This window comes from Musa acuminata, chromosome BXJ2-8 (assembly GCF_036884655.1).
Source record: "Musa acuminata AAA Group cultivar baxijiao chromosome BXJ2-8, Cavendish_Baxijiao_AAA, whole genome shotgun sequence".
Classification (NCBI taxonomy): Eukaryota; Viridiplantae; Streptophyta; class Magnoliopsida; order Zingiberales; family Musaceae; genus Musa; species Musa acuminata.
The window spans coordinates 2,127,968-2,147,524 of NC_088345.1; the positions used below are offsets into that span (position 1 = coordinate 2,127,968).

The window sequence follows — 19,557 nt, forward strand, 5'->3', positions numbered from 1 at the left end:
CATATCATGCTTTTAAGAAATTGTCATAATTGGCGGATTCAAATAGATTTAATTAGCATCTTTGCTTTAGAGTAGATGTATGGTATGACATTCTTGCTGTACTTTGTTTCTTTTTCTTTTCTCCCTCTTCTCATGGAAGAATATTGTAGACGACAATATTTCACAAATATACTTAAATACCATACTAGGAAAGATAAATAAGATGAGAATTTTGTTAAGATGAGATTGTTGAGATGGATGTGTGGAGTTACTAGGAAAGATAGAAAAATAAATACTCTTATTTGTAAACAATTAGGTATCATTTCAATAGAGGATAAAATAAGATGAAAGAAAATTGTTTATGATGGCATGGGCATCTACTGAGGAGACCTTCTGATGCGGTAATCAGTAGAGATGAAATAATTAATGTTATTGGTATGAGAAGAAATAGAAATAGATTTAAAAAGACTTTAATAAAAACTATGATTTAAGTACTTTGAACTAGCATGGTATGCAATTTCGAATAGTACCGTCCGGTATGGGTGGTATGTATCAGTTCGACGGCATACCGGTACGCGGACCGTCCGCTACCGGACGGAACGTGCTACAGTGCTACAGTGCTATACTGTAGCATCACTACAGTGCTACAGTAAGAGGAAGAAATATTTAAAACTACTCGGTACGTCCTAGTGTACCGAACGATACACGGTACTGTATCGTATCGAGCCAACCTCGAAACATCGGTACGGTACGGTATTGTATACCTTGCTCCGAAGTTTGAATCTAACTAAGCATATGGTTTTTTACAGATCTTGATGGCGATAAAGGATTCATGTAACCGACCTCAAATACTTGGGACTTATAACTTTGTTGTTGTTGACTTAAATACCCGATTACGTTAGTTAATATGAGACTCTAGTCTCACTGTCTTCATGTGGCTATGCATTGAAGATGTGGATTTGTGACTTGCAAATTCCATAAAGATAAACCATCAAAATGAAAAATTTGGAATAGCAGTATAAATTTGAAGATGTCTATTCTGTTTCTTATGAGACAAATGGCTGAGAGACTGGAAGTGAATTTGAGCAGTTGTTGCCAAACAGATGAGGTGAGCTAAGGAAGAGCTTCTGTGCATCTATCTTCTTTTTTAACTCTACTTTTTCTTCGATTGGATATCAATGTTATTGATCTGAATTGTGCTTAAATCTTATATGGTTAAAATCAACACAAAAAGCTTCAGAATCTTGCATTTAGAAATTTCTTTATTTAGTAATTAAATTTATGAAATTTTGTATTTGTTCGTATTCATACTTTGGTCATGTGTATTCTTTATTAAGCCTTTAGGAACAGGATATGATAACTCACCCTACTGGCTAGGATTGCAAATATGCTCAAATAGAAAATTTGAGTTCCCCTAAGAAGGGAATCAAAATCCAGTTCCCCCCAAACACTAGAAATGAGAATCATCTGTTCCTATTATCATTTTGGAGATCAAATCGAGTGCATTGCATCTTTGAGATTGTAAAATAATTTATGCTTTCTTTGCAATAGACACTTTTTTAAATTAATTAACATGTATTATTTTCACATAAACAATGTTACTGTCTTTGTGATTGCATCTTTGCTACTCTACTAGCATTAAATAGCAAATGCTTATCGCTTCATGGAGTTCCAGTGTTGTCTGTAAATTTCTCTCATGCAGCTTGTACGACATGATTATTTTACTGTAAACATAGCATTGATGTCAAATATAATTAGGGCTTTCTTTGCAATATCCAAACTTTTTTTTTAATGATTGAACATTTATTATTTTCACATAAACAGCTTTACTAGCTCTGTGAATGCTTCTTCGATGCTTTTCTAGCATTAGATACTGATATTTGCCACTTCACTGAGTTCCAGGGGTCTCTAAATTTCTCTTACACAGCTTGCAGTCACGATTATTTCCCTATACATCCATCTCATGTTAGTGTCTTAAAATACCAATTCTTTCCATGCAATCTGCAAAGTTTCTTTTATTTTGTGAATGAACATTTACCATTTTTCACATAAGCAGCCATACTTTGCTTCGTGGTTGGTTGCATCTTTGCAACTTTACTAGCTTTTGTCACTTCACTGAGTTATTTATGATTGACCATTTACTATTACTATGCATCGTCCATGGTTGCATCTGTGCTACTTTTTCTATCATTATTGGGCAATGCACCTTCTTGGGTTCCACAGCAGCTCTAGTCATGGTTATCTTGGGTTTTCCAGGTATGTAGCGTCAGTCCAATAGTCGAAACACAGTGTATGAGAGAAGTGCCATGCGATTGAAGTGTGCCATTTCTGTTTGTCTCGAGTCTTTCCATGCATACTTTTCAGTCGGCTGAAGTACTTACACTCGATGAATTCTGGGTATCATCCATCGTATCACCGGTATCTAAAGCAAACGCATTCTGATTCTTTTATAGCATTCTCTCAGGCAGAGGAACATGTATTGGAAAAGTGAAATTAGAGGAAGTATTACCGAAATGCTTCTGTAAGTGCAAGAAAACAGCATGATCAAGTGAGCAAAACTTGTACAGGTAACTGACTAATCGTGCTTGGCTTTCATCATCATTACATTAGACTCAAATTCATTTATTACTTCTCTCCAAATGATACAATGTATCTGTGGACGTGTTTAATTAGTTCTTCGCCTACAATCCCTCATACATAATTCCATATAAAACTGTATTGGGCTGAAATAACAACATAGCAACTTAAGTGCTGCAGTTTTATGCCCAAAGTCTTCCATGTCTTCTTCGAGTTTAGAACCAACCAATTACATTGTTTGGAAAAGCTGGCATCCTATTAGAGTTGCAAACTTCATTACAACGCCATTTGACTGCCAAGAGAAGCTACTGACCTTAGAACGCCATAAATTCTACAGTTTCCTCAAGTAAAAACAGGAGCAAATAATCAAACTGGTGCTTGCTGCTAACTGGTGCTGGCATCACCCTTCTTGGCTGCCTCTTCCTGCAACTTCTTTGTCCAGTACTCCTCGAGAGGACGCCCAAAAATGGCCTTCCCAGAGACCACTCCTATTCTGTAAACAATGCTTAGGTTTAGAGAGTAATAGTCTAGGATAACATGAAAATAATATAGAAACAAATGGAGCTGAAGTGAAATATTTACTAAGTAGATGGTATGCATGGTAGAATCTTTTTAACTCTTTGATGACACAGAGGACCGATGATAAGAGTGAAGCCTATTTGAAATACAAAAGCACGTAGATTCCTAGATAATCATAACCTGGACTACCATCCCTGACTATATAAGGGGTGTAGAAAAGAATGAAAAGACAATGATAGATGAGCAGCTTTTGGTATACGCAATAAAAAAAAAAAAGTTCAGATTGTAGTTTTGTGTTCTATTTTGCTCAGAAGTAAGATGGACTTTTATTTTTTATTTTTGGTGTTATCTGTAATCAGTATGCCTTTCTACATGCGACATCCCACCTATTTGAGTTCAGCTACACACAGAAATATCAATACCTCCATGGAAAATCAAATCTTCCATTTTTACTTTCCTGGACTTTTTTGTCTCTTCTTGCACCACTAATCGCATTCGATGCATGTCGTCTAATTCACAACATCTCAAGATCTTCTTTGAATATGTCCAAAACATTCTTCTAAACTATTTCCTTATTTTATCCTCTACAGAATTTAGACTTAATTGTTTTCGAGTGAAAGCATTTCTTATTATATTTTTGAATAGCTAATTCAATAAAACATATACAAAAAGCTTGTGTTGTTGAGATGAAAATGTTGAGTTGGACATGTGGAATTGCTATGAAAAAAAAAACAAGATATTTTTATCGATGAACAATCAGGCATAACTTCGATAGAGAATAAAAAAAAGAGGGAGAATGGTTGACAATGGTATAAGAATGTGCTCAAGAGAGCACATTAGTAGTTTGGAAAGGTGAACCAAATACTATTAATGATACGAGGAGAGATAGAGGAAGATCTAAAAAACTTTAATAGAAACTATAAACAATGGTTAAATCTTCATAACTAATCATATGACTTCTTGCATATTCATGTAGCCGATCCCAAATAGTTGAGACTTTACGACTTTACTGTTACTGTTGTAACATACTCCATAAATTATAACTTTCTCATCTTGGCCGTGCTAAGTTTTTGAATAAGTTGTTCGTTAGTAATCCCACACTTTGAAATGTTGACCTCCTTGCTTGTCTCATGATACAACCCAACGCCCACTCAGCTTCATTTCTCCTTTGATCCGTAGAGACAAAATCATGGAAGAAAAGACTCGTGAAACTAAGGGTCATTAACAAATACTATAAACAAAAGGAAAAGCAATGTCATACTTTTTTTCCAGTTGAATCTAGTGGTCCTCAAGCAATCAATCAGATCAACAACATTGCAGAGCATAGATAGATCCATCAAACAACAAAGAAATGATACAGCTTTCTTCTCCAAAGTGAATTCATCAATCAATGAGAGGGCATGCATACACCTGAGTTGGGAAGGGGATGGGGCACACGATCATAGCATCCAAGAACTGTCACCTACCAATGAAAACAACCATTCATTCATTCTGACAAAGGAACATGCAAACATTGCAGTAGGCTCTCTCGATTACCGAATCCCTCCACCAACTCCGACAGAGAGAAGAAACACGCCCCTTGTCTGAACTCATCGTTCTCACTTAGACCAGCATCGAAGGTGATCTTCTTTTCGTAATTCACTACTCTGCTACCTAAATCCAAAATCCAAGTATCTTCCTAGTTGCACTGCAATCCGACTCCCTCCAAGTCCCAAGCAAGACAACATCTTCGTCCTCCTCCAACTCTTCCATCCAGTTTTTAGGATCCCTAAGGCTTTAATACCCATCACAAATTAATCAAAACCGGTTAGGAATTTGATCTCTAACACTAGCCCGCCGTAGATCATCGATAGATGTGTGCGATCGGACATGGAACGGACGCCACGAACGTGTGGTGCTCCGAACTATGAGTTAGGGTTTGCAATGTCTCCAGGCGCACAAATTAGGGTTTCGAAAGAAGAAGAGACGTAGAAATCGAATAAGAATAGGTTAGTCAGAGAGAAAGGAAGAAAAGAAACACTTACATTACCGCGCCGATCACCAAAGGGAACGACAAGAACCTCCCACGGCGAAACATCGCCTACTCCTCGATCCCTCTCTCCACCCTAACACGCCAATGAAGCCGTTCGGTATATATAACCCCAGCTAAGCGATCAAACGAATCGGACGGCTATGATTCACTGACCAAGATCCACTGCCTAGCCGCCGTCGTCCATCTCTCAGATCCACTCCTCTGACGGAGATGCACCAGGCCCCGATGAACCTGACGGCCTGGTCTTCTGCGGCGAGTGCCACCGAGGATTCGTTTCCGATCGCTACAGGCCCCATTCCCACTAACTGTTCAATCGAACCGCGCGCTGCCCGGTCTCTCGAGCTCGTTCGACTCGAGAGGAGTTGAGGTAAAAAGAAATACGAGACCCATAGAAACCCATTACTTATTGTCATTGACTGAACGGTACGTTTTATGTAATAACTAATTGTTAGTGTAAACAATCTTGAGCCGTGATCTCAGGGCTGACGCGGCTCGGTTCAGATCCGGATGATAGGGGATCTTCCTGGAAGGATCCTTGAGTCCGCTGAGGTGGCCGGCTGCGATGGTCCGATCGGAACGGGATCGTTGTTTCATCCGGGAGGGGGCTGCTCGCCTGGACGTTTAGTGGGAGGCCATCGCCTTCACACTTGCACATAAGTCGGGTCGGGAAGCTCGACCCGACCCCTCCGACGATCAAATTAGAAGATAGTGACAGGAGAATTCTTTAACTAAGCCGTGCTTTTCCTCTCTCCCCCTTCTCCCTCGGAGCACGAGGGTTTTTATAGCGGGAGTTACCGTTATTTGGTATGCCTGATGTGCCTGCCAATAGGATCGTACTCTTGATAGCGTCTAACATCGATGCTAGCATGGCGTGAGGGATCAAGACTGAGTAGGGTGTTAATATGCCTTGGTAGACGTTCCGGTTCGTGTTGATCGGGTGCCTCATCAAGTCGAGGCGTGATGCGTCTGCTGGTGCAGTTGATGTCATGTGAGTCTTATCACAATTATTACTCTCATCACTAATCATATAGAAAGTCATTCAACCACGTGGAATGTCTTAATTTATACGTCATAGATAGACTTGCATGCATTAGATAGATTTAGTGATGTACTGGTCATATCAGACGGTACGTACTTATTGTGGACTAAGCAAGCATGAGAGTAGCAGCATCGACCGCTACTCAGATTTGGTCGCACTGCGCATCAGCAAAGGACAGCGAGTTGGATTCCAGATCGTAGAGGATGTGCATGTTCTGCTGCATGTAGTTGCCCAGGATCGACGTGCCGTCCATGGCGATGATCGCCAAGCAGAACCCGTCGTCGGGATCCAAAAACATGTACTTATCTCTGGGAATCACCATGTTGGCGCCGTCGAAATGGAAGACCATGTCCGGCATCTCCGGCAGCGGGTGCAACCCCGGAGTCCACGAGAAGCAAAGTGATTCGTTCGTCAACTCGGCCACCGGCAGGTGCACCAGCGACGAGATCTTTTTAACTATGACATGGAACGCGGCCGGATCCACAATGGTGAACTGGGTGCCGGAGTCGATGATCATGCCGCCGTTTCCGTCTTTTTTGATCTGGAACGCGGTCTTTGGGATGGGAAGAAGGGTGCGGCCGAGCGATATGCCTTGTATAGGGAGGTAGTAGTAAGTGTTGAATGGGACAGCAGAAGGGCTCGGTAGCATCGGCGTGGTCTGGACACGACCACCTCGGTGTCGTCGGCCCAGTTTGGCCTTGGAACCCAGGAAGAGATGGCCGGTGCTCGTGCTTTTGTCAGGAGTGAGGCAGTAAGAGAATCTACGAGGGTGGAGCTGAGATGGTAGCGACAGACTGCCTCGTCCCAGCCCCACGATGCCGGTGGAGTTGGAGAGGGTGCCGTTGTTCCAACTGCCGCACCCGAAGGTGATGCCGGGTACCCGCTTGCGGCCGAAGGTGAGCGTCTCGGTCCCGAGGAAGCCATTGGTTTCGGTGTTGTCCCCGTAGCTTGTATAGTACTGGCACAGAGCCTGGGTGCAGAAATGTTGGACGCCGGAGCAGGAGGGACTGGAGCAGGGAAGCACGGAGTAGGTGGAGGAGGTGGAGGGGTCGTAGTAGGGGCTGGGTTGGGGCAGGCACCGGATGCACGGCATGCACTGCGTCCATATGAGATCGCTGCCGGTGTCGAGGATGGCGGTGATGGGCTGCATCGGAGTGCCGACGGCGAGCTCTATCAGGTACTCAGAGTCCCCCCACTTGAACACGGCCTCGACGTCATGTCTCGAGCTCTTGGCGAGCTTGAGGACTTCCCTCCGCCGCCGACTTCGTTCCACGGCCCGGTGAAACCGCTCCTTGAACGTGAAAGAGCTGGGGGAATCGGTGCGAGTTATTGCCACTCGAAGCCCGGTAGTGGCTTCGGTGGTGGTTGCAGGGAAGGCCGAGGGAGCATGAGAAATGAGTACTACAAGCAACAAAGATAACACCGCAGCCATGGAAGAGATCGATGAGGAGGTAACGCAGTGCGACCATCTATATATATATATATATATATATATATATATGCACAAGATAGAGATTACGTTGAAGTGAATGAGGGAGACTCGGAAGCTGCTCCACCAACAGTTGCTGATATGTTCTACCTTCTCCACACTGATTAGACGTAAATTGCCGCAGATTACCGGCAACCGGTGATGGTAGATGCAGCTTCTCTTGTTGCCATCAGGTTGGTATTGCTTCTCTATCAATGCACACCATGACTTGTATCATGTGGAGTAGATTCTCTCTCTCTCTCTCTCTCTCTCTCTCTTAACATGCATCTGTTCTCTTCAGGAAACAAGTTTCTGGCTTCTATCCGTAAGATTATGGCTGCTGCTACGACAAAATGCTTTCATTCTTGTTGCCAATGTTTTGTGTCTTGATGGGCAAATGATGGGAGAAACAAGGAGACAAGACGAAGGGGAGTGGGCCCGCAGCACCTTCTCCGATCAGCTCCCTCTTATGTAGGCGTAAATTACACAGGAAACAGACCGAAACCAAAAACAATGGAAAGACGAAAGCGAGAGGGATGTGTTAGTGCACGTCCCTATAGAGAGTGCCATGGGGACCCCTCACCGCATGCAACTATATATATATCCCTTTGAAACCATTATTATTTTTTGGAAATTTGTATTTGCATTCCCATTTTTACTATTTATAATTTTTATTTTTATTTTATTTTCATATTTCTAAAATAATCATTTATAAATGATTATAAATACTTTATATTCGTTCTTTCTCCTCCTTCAAGGATGATGATGTCATTTGAGGTCGGACAATATGAAACAACAAGCGAATAAATATTAATGCGAATAAAATTAAGAATTATTAAAAAAAATAAAAGAATAAGATTGATAGGGATTACAAATAGTAAAATTATATTGTATTATTTTTTTAGGAATTATGAATAGCAAGAGATTACCAATAGTAAAAAGAGATTATCGTCATTATCAAGCATATATATATATATATATATATATATATATATATATATATATATATATATATATATATATATATATATATATATTTGCCCTTCTAAATTTAACTTACATAATTAATTCCCATCAATTCATTGTCATGTGATTGTTGTTTGCAATTCCCATTGACATTATAAACCTTAAAGAATTTGTAATGATTGTAAGAATAATAGGTGGAAGTGAGTAAGGGACTTCAATTTTGAAGGACCTATATGGTACATTAAATATGTTGTTTCCAAGCTTAATGTTCAAAAGTGATATATGTCAAAAATTTGTGAAAATAAATGTGAAACTCCAAAAGGAAAAGCAAATCTCAGTGGGTAGCTTTAAGAATGTGGCTGGTAAGGAGGAGGGGGAGACCAAAAGGAATCTATCCTTTGTTTCTATTCCACCCCATGAAAGGTATAATGCTAATGGAGGACTCCAATTTGTCACATACCCAAAAAAAAAAAAGGAGACCACCATCCATAAAGAAAATTCCATATACATTGCTTTAATCATTTGCATGTTCCTCTACTTTCGATGGGGTTGAGTGGCACTTAAAAGTCCCCATGACTAGGCAACATTACAATATTTAGATGTGACATGCGTCCATATTCTCCTTTCTCTCTACCATTCATCTCTCTATAAGGAATAATTTGGTGGGGACATTGGAAAAGTACAATGGATGTGTTCATGAAATTTATTAGGGCAATATAAAGAGTGTCATTAATTCTTTAAGACATTTTCTATCCCCAAGTTTGTTTGATTTACAAACACACCGATCATTAATCCAACACATTTAAACACTCAATTCTAATTTACATTAAAGGAAGGAGATAATGATTTAGAGAAATGTGACATCACAATCAATGATATGAACACATGTAAACAGAAAGAAGGATAATGATTCAAGTAGGAGCACGAACAACCTTCTCTCCCCCGACAAGCTATAATAATGGTTACTCCCAACACCATAACTTTGGGACACAAAAGAATGGGAAGAGAGGGAGGATTTGGGTCAAGCGAAGAATCAGCCACGGCCAACCCGAGGGCGATTTCTCACCAACCATCCACTGTTGGACCCGTAGATTTCACATCACAGGTGCAGGTGGCAAAGCCGGCTTGGAGAGAGAGAGAGAGAGAGAGAGAGAGAGAGAGAGAGAGACACAGTCATTGAGAAGGTATCCGAGGAGTAATTTAGGCCCCTACATCCTCCTCGTTAAGACTACACCCATAGATACTGGAATTGTGGTCCTATGCTCCTAGGAGAATACTAAAACATAATTTGTATGTTTTCCCTAACTGTTGGTCTTCCAAATATCTAACAATCAAATTCAAAATATTTTTCATGCTAGTTGATAGAAAGTATATTGTTAAACCATCAATAGTATTCAAGATGGATGTCATCTTCTTTAAGACTACACCTCTACATCCTCCTCGTTAAGACTACACCCACAGATACTGGAATTGTGGTCCTATGCTCCGATACTTTCAGAGGAGAATACTAAAACATAATTTGTATATTTTTCCTAACCGTTGGTCTTCGAGATATCTAACAATCAAATTGAAGATATTTATCATACTAGTTGATAGGAAATATACTGTTAATTAATTTTTATTCGACGTATCACTATCACGTAGTATTCAAGATGGATGAAGAAGATGGACATCTTCCACTTGTCCATTCACATTAGCAAAAGTCAAAGATTGATAATAATAGTCACCCATGTGATAATAAACCAAAGGGAGACTAATGAAAACAATTAAAAACTATATTACCATATAATATTATATAAAATATTTTACTTCTTTATGACGAGATATAAAAATTAATTTGAATGATTTTTTTTGACCATTCACGTTCACACTTATATATCTCGAGTTATTAACTTGAATGTTGAAAGTATCATATCGGAAAACTTATCTCGATCTCAATCTTCATATAGATGACATATCAAGAACTCGACGTTATGACCTTAGAAACATATAACCATACGTATAAGGATCTAGATCGTATCGGACTGACTAAATGTCGACGACTTCTTTTCATGACACTATTAATACACAACATATATTTTAAAACTTATATATATCCTTCTTTATTTCACTTAATATCTAATTAACATATTTATATAATATTCGCAAATAACCGAGTTTTGACGGTTTAAGATTTTAGAAATTTTGATCAAATTATTTTTTATCAATAATGTGATTCAGACTATTAATAATTACTAAGAGCCGATCCCAAAAAAAACAAAAAAAGACACGTCGCGACCTGAAATCATCGGGTGCACCCACAGATTTCACATCTCAAGTGCAGTGCAGGTGGCAAAGAACAAGAAGGAATCCGAGGAGTCATTGTGTCCCCTACATCCTTTTTAGACTCCACCCACAGATGGTGGAATTGCGGTCCCGTTCTCCGACCCTACAGGTTTGACAGAATAAAATAGGCAATACTAAAACATAAAATGTATCCGATGTTTCCCCAACAGTTCAAGTCTACCAGACATCTTAACAATCAAATTCAATACAATTTTTTATCATGCTATTACAACAGATCATATATTTTCAGACCTATATATATATCCTTCTTTATTTCACCAAATATCTTATTAAAGCTAGGCAGTAATTGTTGTGGATGTAAGCATCCTTGTAAAGGTATGCTACTGCTTGGAGGACTTCTTTTTGATGTGCTCTGTGAGGGGTTCTGGACCTGAAAACCACAAAGAATCCAAAGCTTCACTCGACAAAGAATAAGAAAAACAAATTGATGAATTATGTCCCTGACAAGTCATTTAGCACACATTTATTAGAGTGTTCATTCATTATGAAGATAAACATCTTCGCACTCAGGCCTAAGTAGTAAAAGATCTTCTAGGAGGAGGAAAAGAAAATTAATTAGTAATAACCGAACCATTATTGTGCCTCGTAAGCAAATTTGAGATGTTCAAAACATTATGGGTGGAATTTGAGATGAAAAACTGGAAGCTGGGGTTTACAGAAATTTGTTTAAGAAGCATAAGTTTCAGGCCAACGAGGGAAAAATGTCACTACCTATCATCAATGGATAAGCTGATTGATTAGAACATTTGTTGAATGACTATGCTATAAGAATATGTCAACTCCTATTCACTAGAATTTGGATCATGCTAGTTCATGCGAAACTTTATTTTTGACTCATGGACTCACCAACTATAATAATGTCTATGTTTTCAGATGTACTTGCAGCAGAGTCAGGGATCTTTATCAGGAGCGAATGTGGTATGTTGAGCACTGTGAAGGAAGAGGTTTACATCAGAATTTGCGTCAGTGCTTGCTGTCAGCTGTTGTATGCGACGAGGAATTTTCAGCAGAAGATGTAGCTGAGAAGTAGCTCCAGATTGTAAGCACTCAAGTAGCAGTATCCATTCACTGAAAAGGAATTGCCTGCTCCTCTAATAATTTGAGACATACTAAGACTGTTAAAAGAAATTTTATTATTTTGTGATTGAATTAAATGCTTTTCATGGTCATGACATATTTGATCTTCACTAACAATAATTCCATATAAGCAGAAAAATCGTGACTTATATTTACGTTGCGTGAAAAATTTTAATGTTAAAAAACTAAGCTCAGATCAAATTTATGATGTGTATCATTTAGAAAGTCTTTATCTGATATGTAGATGCATCGATATCAGATCCGAAAGCTATAGCGATGTCAATCTATAAGGAGAACTAGACTCGTCTTTTTTTTTTTTCCATCCTTCACAGGATGACTATGAGTCATGGATTAGAGACCAAGGAAGATTGCAAATAGATATGTAATCTCAATAACATCACATGACGTGACTAAGAGGAGATAAGAAAAGATCTATAATCTCGCAAGAACATCACATCACATATCCATGTTGACTCCATAAGAGATCATGTCTATTATAGGTGAGAGCAAAAGGTCTAAGATAAGTACGTATGATAATTCCTCTCATCAAGGTCATCTCCTTAGTTGAACATCTTTCAATTGATCGATAATTATAATTAAAATTTAATCATATTTATAATATATCTTATCTAATTAAGATATGATCATATAAAATAATATTCTCTCACTTTGACCCATTAATTTATAAAATATACAAAATAAATAAAATAAAATTTATTTAAAAATAATTTTATTTAATTGGATTCTAAATTTTTTAGAAAACATTTTATACGTACACACAAATTTTATAAAATAATCCAATAAACATAATAATATCACAATAAGTATGATTACCAATATGAGTCATAATGATTATATATCATCATTGTCATACTTACTTTACTAGGATAATTCAAAATGACCCATATAATTTATTTTGTCAAGACAGTCCTATATTATATTGAATCATAATATATATATATATATAAATATAAACATGATAATAAAAATAAATAATTTTAATTATTTAAATAAAAATATCATGCTCAAACATATATTATCTTTAGACGAAGAGATGATCTATCATCTCTTAATAATGTTATATAATGTATGGTCTTTAAGATGTTATATTTATTTAAAATGAAAGCAGAAGATCAAAGATAAATATTTAGAATAATCAATTTTATCAAGATCATTTTCTAAAAAAAAATTATTATAACTATTTATATTTTTTATTGACTGATATCTATAATCAAAATTTAATCATACCTATAATATGATAACATAATCAAACAATTGAATCAACGGAGAGGACTAAAAACGCACCCCAAGGGAAATCCTTCTTCTGGATGCGGAGATATGGGTAAGGCTGCAAGAAAGATCGAACTTTTTGCCGTCAATCATCAACAAAAGCAAGTGGAGTTCCGAAATTAGATTAGACGAAGAGAACAAGAGCGACTACCGGAGGCTCGGGATGCTCGTGATGGCCCTTGGACAGATTATAGATGGAGAGAACAGCGCAGGTGACGATTCCCGCGATCGAGATCTTCTCCCATTTCTCCGCTTCATCTGCGGAATCAAACGAGAGTAACTGTCAATCCTACAAAACAAGAACCCCCACCCCAAAGAGGAGATGACGAAGACAATATGAACATCGATGTCTTACAGGCTTCGTCATAACAAGCGGCAGAGGAGAAGCTCCTGGTGCCGAACTTGGCCGCGCGGCTGCAAAGGGAGGCGACGGATCGGAGGCTTGATTTCGCTATCGGCATCGGCATGAGACTTAGTTGAGTCTTTCTGTTACTCGCTTGCTAACAAGGCAGCGTCGCCACGGCAATGTAATTTCGTCAGTGGAAGTCTCCCGCGCTCCCTCGCGCTCTCTGGAAAACTAGCGGTATTCTGTTCCTGCGGTGTATTATAGAATGGAGAATAACAGCATATATGTTGTGAAATGTCATACTAATTTAGAATTATTTTAGAACAAAAAGCAATTTAAGATTCTATTATAGGATAAATGATATTTACGAGTTTTTCGCTAGTAATTAGAATTACAAGCCACGCCCGCGAGACCGCTGGTGTAGAAGCTTAAGTATAAACGGAATCTGGTTTAGCAGAACAATCACATCAAGTTCAATTTCTATACATATTAGAAGAATGGATCTAATCTGGCTCTGGAAATGATTCAATCAAACTAAGAAGAACGATCTAATCTGGATCTGGAAATGATTCGATCAAACTAGTAAGAATGATATTATTGAAAACCTTAATTGCCTTTTCGCCAATGCAGAAAGCACAAGTCCCTTGTGAGGGTAGGAGAGTACTGTGACCGTAGCAAACCGTGAGCGTTCATCGAAGGTATGATCGAATGAACAGAATAACTTTAAGATTCGCGTTAAAATGATATACTACTCATATATTGGTTGGTCATGCCGATGGGCCCGCATTTGCCCAGTCACACGAAAGGTCGCCTTTGGGGCCAACGACATCGAAACTGGAAACGTCGATGCCTTCGCTCCCATCGGTTTTGCCGGTACTTTCTAACCGCCGCATCACCACCGCTGCGTCGTCCTCCACTTCCTTCCATGACGGTCATCAACTCCGCCAAAGTAGGAACCCACTCGCTACCATGGCCGCGGCATCTCGCCTCCGATGCCGCCGTTGCCGCTCCGAAGGCCCCTGCTCGCGCTCCCGGGCGGCGGCGGAAGAGGGCCCCACCGGGGTCATCTCGGTGAAGGGCGTCAAGATCTCCGGCCGCTCCCTCTACCTCGACATGCAAGCCACCACTCCTGTCGACCCTTGCGTTCTCGGCGCCATGCTCTCGTTAGCCTCGTCGACCTCGGCCAGCTCGCTGCCACCATGCCATTCGCCCTGACACCGGCCTGGTCTCTGTCATCGCCGTCAACAACGAGATCGGCGTCGTCCAGCTACTGGATGTGATCGGGCGGCATCTGCCTCGAGAAGGACGTCTTCCACACCCACGCCGCCCAGACCCTCCGCAAGATCCCCATCGACGTCGAGAAGATGGGGATTGGGCTCATATCGCTCAGGATGTTGGCGCGCCCTGTAATCTGCCGCCATTTCAGGGTCCGAGTTGAACAGATGAGCGGCGGCGGCCAGGAGAGAGTTATACGGAGCCGGACCGTCCATACCCCTCTTGCCGTCGGGATGGGGACCGCCTGCTTGCGAGGTTTTTGGCTCTGACATCGACCTACGCGCTGACTGACACATCAATTTTTATTTAATATAATTTTATTAAAATATTTAAGTTAAAATTAATAATAATATATTTATTAAAATTTTATAATCCAATCTTAATCTTATTTAATTTCAATGTAAAAGCAATATAGAAGGTAAAATGGGGCTAGAATATTTTTACGAGTTCTTGTAAGAGAACTTTGATTACTTTCTGTTTTTATATGAAAACTGATAGCTGATATATATATATATATATAATATAATATAATATAATATAATATGATATGATTGTGAGAAGTTAAAATTAGCTCTTTGTTAGAATTGTTGTTTTCTGGATTAGGGACTTTTGTTTCATCATTCATGAAGGTAATAGTTTTTCTTGTATTTGTGCTGCTGCTTTCCTCAGGTCTTTGCAGATGGTGAAGGGGGAACCAGGTGACTGATTTGTTGTCTCTCTCAGATATGGTTGGATTTTCCTAATCGTGTAAAATGTGACTGAAATATCCCTGTTGAAATTTAATCTTTACATGCCATTGATTGCAGTGAAGGTGAAGAATCACTAAAGATTGGCAGCGGTTCATCAGAACTCAAGCTTGAATCCATCTAGTTGTGTTGGTGACTGCCTCATGTTGAGCCTGACTTAGGTACTTGCTCTCTTATCCAAACCCATGTTAAACTTCATCAAATACTTATGCCTTTGTTTAAATGAGATAGGTCAAATGTTGGGAAATTTTTTTTCTGATCTGCTGTCACCCTTACCCTATAATTTGGAATCATGATGCTTAGGGTATGTTAAGAAGAATTAAAGATGACAATTATGCTGTGGGTACTTGTCTTTATGGGGAATCATGATAAAGATACGGAATAAACGAGAACAAAAGGACGGATACACTATCCTTACCTCATCAATATGTGAGCCAGTCTAGATGTTGGGCCCAGACGTATAATTCATGTGATTCAAATCAAATTGGGTTGAGTCTTAATTGAGTTAATTGTGAAAATCAACTACCAGATATTTGGTTCGATTGAACCAAATATTCAACAATAACATTCCCTATTGGATGAATGAATTAAACGTTCAATCATTGTTATTATTTATAAATTTTGATATTATTTATTTATTTTAATAATTTTATTTTAATAGAATGAATAATTAGAAGAATATTAAGAACATGTGGATTCATGAATTTTTTGTCCTTCATCTTGTCCCATCTAGATAGGGAATGAGATGAGGATAGGAATGGGGGTGGAAAAGCACTTTGTATTGAGATATTTTTACTTAATTTTTCTTCATCATTAAGGACAAAATAAATTATGTGTTCTATTTTTAGTTACACATTGAGTTCTTTGAGAATTCTTGTTCAGATATAAATTCAAGGGAAAAAAAAAGTGAGAAGAAATGTTCCCATTCAAAACTATGTTTGGATTGCTTAAGGGAAAAAAAGAAGAAAAAGAAATTGTTTCTTGAGTAGAGATAGAAAAATAGCATGTCCAGTAATTAGGATATAAAAAATCTGGATTGATAAGTGATGAATGGAAATGTTGTATTAAAAATAATATAAGGATAATTCATATGAAAGAACGAAATAAATTGTTTATACTTCCAGTATTCCAAAATAATGTTCTTCTTGTTTTTCCAAAACAGTTATTGGTAAGGAAGAGTATTAAACGTATATTGTTTCCACTAATTCCAATAATGCATGAGAAGATGGAAAATAGCAGTCTATTTTAATTGTAAGATGACTTGTCCATTTATTAATTGCAGCAATAAAGATTAAATAAAAAAAAATTTCCATTGCCGGGATTTGAACCCGGGTCGGCTGGGTGAAAGCCAGGTATCCTAACCGGACTAGACGACAATGGATTGATGTGTGGTTTGCTACGTGAAATCTAATTATGTTATACTAACAAAAGCTCCTTAGTCACCAAAGTGAATGTTTCCTACGCTGCATCAAGATTTGGGATCGGGGCCACGTCCGGTTTGCTTTGTTATTCCAATTAACAACACGCAAACCCGATTTTTGACTTATTTATTTATTATTATTAATTCGTAATCTCGTCGTCTATAGAAGGCGCCAAAACGAAGGAAAAAACTATAGTTTTGACAGGCAAATTATACACAGTCAAATTTTCTTGAGGAAACGAAGCAGATCTAAACACGCTACTCTTCTGTCAAAACATCAAACAGTAGATGGGCAATTGTACACGCGAATTTGTAACAATGCGGAGTTTTTCTCAGCGAGTCGAAGAACAACAACCTTCGATCAAAAGGTCGAACAACAAAATTTTGTAGCTAACAAAACCAAAAGAGAGACTTTTTCTTCGTTTTTGGGTTACCTTGATGTGGAGAGCCTCTTCAGGCCTCCTTGTCGATCTTGCTTCTCCGGACGCTTCCGTGAGCATTCCGTCTCGCGGCGGAGACCGGGCTATCGGTTTTGTGGAGCGAGAAGAGGTGGCCCAGGCCGAAGACTGACCCGGGCTTGGACGCGCCCACACGGAGCGAGCCGACCGTGAGCACGTTGAGAACCGGGACGACCCGGAGGTTGACGGAGTGCGACCGCTCCATGCCGCGGTACGGCTTTCCCCGGTGTCGGTGGTGGAAACTGCCCGGGCTGCTCGAGCTCGACTCCAGCCCCTGGAACACCACCTTCCCCGACGCGTTCATACGGGGGCTGTCCACCGACGCCGCCAACGGCGACGGCTCTGCCGGCGCCCCTTCCGACCCCCGCCTCACCGCGCACCGTCCCTCTCTCGCCGCTCGGTGGCCCTCCGCGGTGTCGCCCCTCGGCCGGGCAACCCGGACACAGGAGTGCGCCCGGGCAAGCGAGATCGGCGCCTGGGAGGGCTTCTCCGCGTCGAAGGAGAACCGCAGGAGCTCGTCGTGGTCGGCACCCGAGGACGATGACGAGGAGGAGAGGGAGCGGCGGGCCGTTATGGAGACCGATGCCGGCTCCGAATCCGAGTCGTTGAGGAGCGGGGTGTTGAGGTAGCAGTCGTCGGCGGAGTGTTTCGGACGGCGTTGAAGGATATCGCAGAGCGATCTGGTGTTGGCATTCGGGCTCTTGGAAGGGTGCGGCGGCACCTTCTGGGACTCCGGCATGGGGTTCTGCTGCTGCTTCTTGAGACCGAGCAGTTTCCTCCACCGGCTCGAGCTCCTCGGCGCTCTGGGCGACTGTGCGCAGAGCTCCGATCCGTGAACCTCGGCCACCCGACGAGGCCTCTCCGCCTCCGGCAAACGGATCCCATCAGCCGGCTCCACATGAGGCCGCGCAGCCGCGACATGGAGCGGGACAAGCTTTCCGTCAGAGAAGAGCTCGTCGGCGGGCAGCATCATGACAGGGTCGTCGAGGCGGAACTCAAAATCGGGTATAACCTTCTCCGAATCATCCAGATCCGAAGTTTCCGGCGGCGAGGTGGCGGGCTGAGCGTCTTGTACGTCATGGCCCGGGACGGAACCGCCGTCAGCGGGGCCGTCGTGGCTGAGGGAGATCCTGGGGCTAAGGAAGCCGTAGGAAGGGCACGCTGGGGCGAAGGCCGGAGGCATGGGGCCGTTGTTGATGCAGGCGGAGGCCATTCATCGGGCATCCAAGTCCGGCGTGGACCGGCGGCGTCCAAGACTGGAGACGCCAGGAGTGGTGGTGGGAACGATGAGATGCGACTAAATAAGCGTGCTTTTTGATGGATGGGTGCCAACGACTTCAAGGCCATACGCGTGGCATCTCCCACGGTCTTATTTTTATGATGCGGCTAATAGTAGCAGATCATCCTATTTGGACGGTGTTGGTGCTATTTTATCCCGTGCTATTTTTGAAATAGGATCTCATTTTCTTCGTCGGATTCGGGTTGGATCCATTTATAATAAAAAAAGTCCAATAATTCTAATTAATACTATACATCCACGTCGGCCTTTGATGTCAAAAAAACACGTGCGCATTATGGTTGGTCCAATTGGAGCACGTGGCGGTGTAGTGTGCAAGTTATATCCGCTTGGCAATTAACGATGGGATCCGTATCCGTTTCGTCGTTATCCGTAACGGTCCTCGTCCGTCGTTTAACGACCCGACCTCCTATCTCTCAAACGGTGACCGCTCTGACGTTGACCCTTCCTCGACGTGCGCGCTCCGTCAACTTACCGACACGAGTCGCCGCTCCTCGCACACCCGACAGTTCGACGGCTCAGGCGACTCCCAAGTGTCACCCACGATGAGGAAACCGTAGAAGGATGCTTTCCATTCGTCACCGACACCAAAGGCTCCAATGCTGTGAAGGCTCCAATGGAGTTCACCTAATAAAAGTCATGTGGCTTTCTTGACCCACCTTACAGAGAGAAAGGACAGAGCAAACCATCAGACACTGTTTACACCACAAGAGAACGCATCA

At 41.0% G+C, this 19,557-nt stretch overlaps 3 protein-coding genes and 1 long non-coding RNA gene across 9 annotated transcripts; all 4 read right to left on the reverse strand.

Annotated features, from left to right (window-relative positions):
* Nucleotides 1–2,580: 2,580 nt before the first annotated feature.
* On the reverse strand, nucleotides 2,581–5,397 carry LOC135618613 (uncharacterized). The gene is made up of 2 exons (XR_010489065.1): nucleotides 5,100–5,397; nucleotides 2,581–3,049 (listed from the first exon to the last, which is right to left on the reverse strand). It is a non-coding gene; the product is annotated as an uncharacterized LOC135618613 (long non-coding RNA).
* A 745-nt stretch (nucleotides 5,398–6,142) lies between these two features.
* Nucleotides 6,143–7,612, reverse strand: LOC135618614 (aspartic proteinase nepenthesin-1-like). Its single transcript, XM_065119641.1, has one exon. It carries the CDS (start codon nucleotides 7,576–7,578, stop codon nucleotides 6,289–6,291), a length of 1,290 nt encoding a protein of 429 aa, XP_064975713.1. The 5' UTR covers nucleotides 7,579–7,612; the 3' UTR covers nucleotides 6,143–6,288.
* A 3,428-nt stretch (nucleotides 7,613–11,040) lies between these two features.
* Nucleotides 11,041–13,842, reverse strand: LOC108952047 (cytochrome c oxidase subunit 6a, mitochondrial-like). Of its 6 annotated transcripts, none has more exons than XR_010488970.1 (5): nucleotides 13,649–13,842; nucleotides 13,445–13,551; nucleotides 13,309–13,351; nucleotides 11,877–11,994; nucleotides 11,041–11,296 (listed from the first exon to the last, which is right to left on the reverse strand). XR_010488970.1 is itself a non-coding variant. In XM_065119192.1 (5 exons), the coding sequence occupies exons 1-5, from the start codon at nucleotides 13,758–13,760 to the stop codon at nucleotides 11,247–11,249; spliced, it is 396 nt and encodes a 131-aa protein (XP_064975264.1). In that variant the 5' UTR covers nucleotides 13,761–13,842; the 3' UTR covers nucleotides 11,041–11,246. The 6 variants fall into 6 exon arrangements, 3 of the variants coding, with proteins under 3 accessions (XP_064975264.1, XP_064975265.1, XP_018677479.2); XR_010488969.1 differs by having other exon boundaries at nucleotides 11,773–11,994; nucleotides 13,649–13,841; XR_010488971.1 differs by having other exon boundaries at nucleotides 11,773–11,945; nucleotides 13,649–13,840.
* A 3,502-nt stretch (nucleotides 13,843–17,344) lies between these two features.
* LOC135618346 (uncharacterized) lies at nucleotides 17,345–18,843 on the reverse strand. Its single transcript, XM_065119230.1, has one exon. It carries the CDS (start codon nucleotides 18,749–18,751, stop codon nucleotides 17,534–17,536), a length of 1,218 nt encoding a protein of 405 aa, XP_064975302.1. The 5' UTR covers nucleotides 18,752–18,843; the 3' UTR covers nucleotides 17,345–17,533.
* Between the last annotated feature and the right edge of the window lie 714 nt (nucleotides 18,844–19,557).

Coding starts and splice junctions, on each gene's coding strand:
- LOC135618614 (XM_065119641.1), bottom strand. CDS start 7,578: ATGGCTGCGGTGTTATCTTTGTTGCTTGTAGTACTCATTTCTCATGCT.
- LOC108952047 (XM_065119192.1), bottom strand. CDS start 13,760: ATGCCGATGCCGATAGCGAAATCAAGCCTCCGATCCGTCGCCTCCCTT. Junction 13,552..13,648: donor CGCTTGTTATGACGAAGCCT/GTAAGACATCGA, acceptor TTGATTCCGCAG/ATGAAGCGGAGAAATGGGAG. Junction 11,297..11,772: donor CATAGACATTATTATAGTTG/GTGAGTCCATGA, acceptor TGTGGTTTTCAG/GTCCAGAACCCCTCACAGAG.
- LOC135618346 (XM_065119230.1), bottom strand. CDS start 18,751: ATGGCCTCCGCCTGCATCAACAACGGCCCCATGCCTCCGGCCTTCGCC.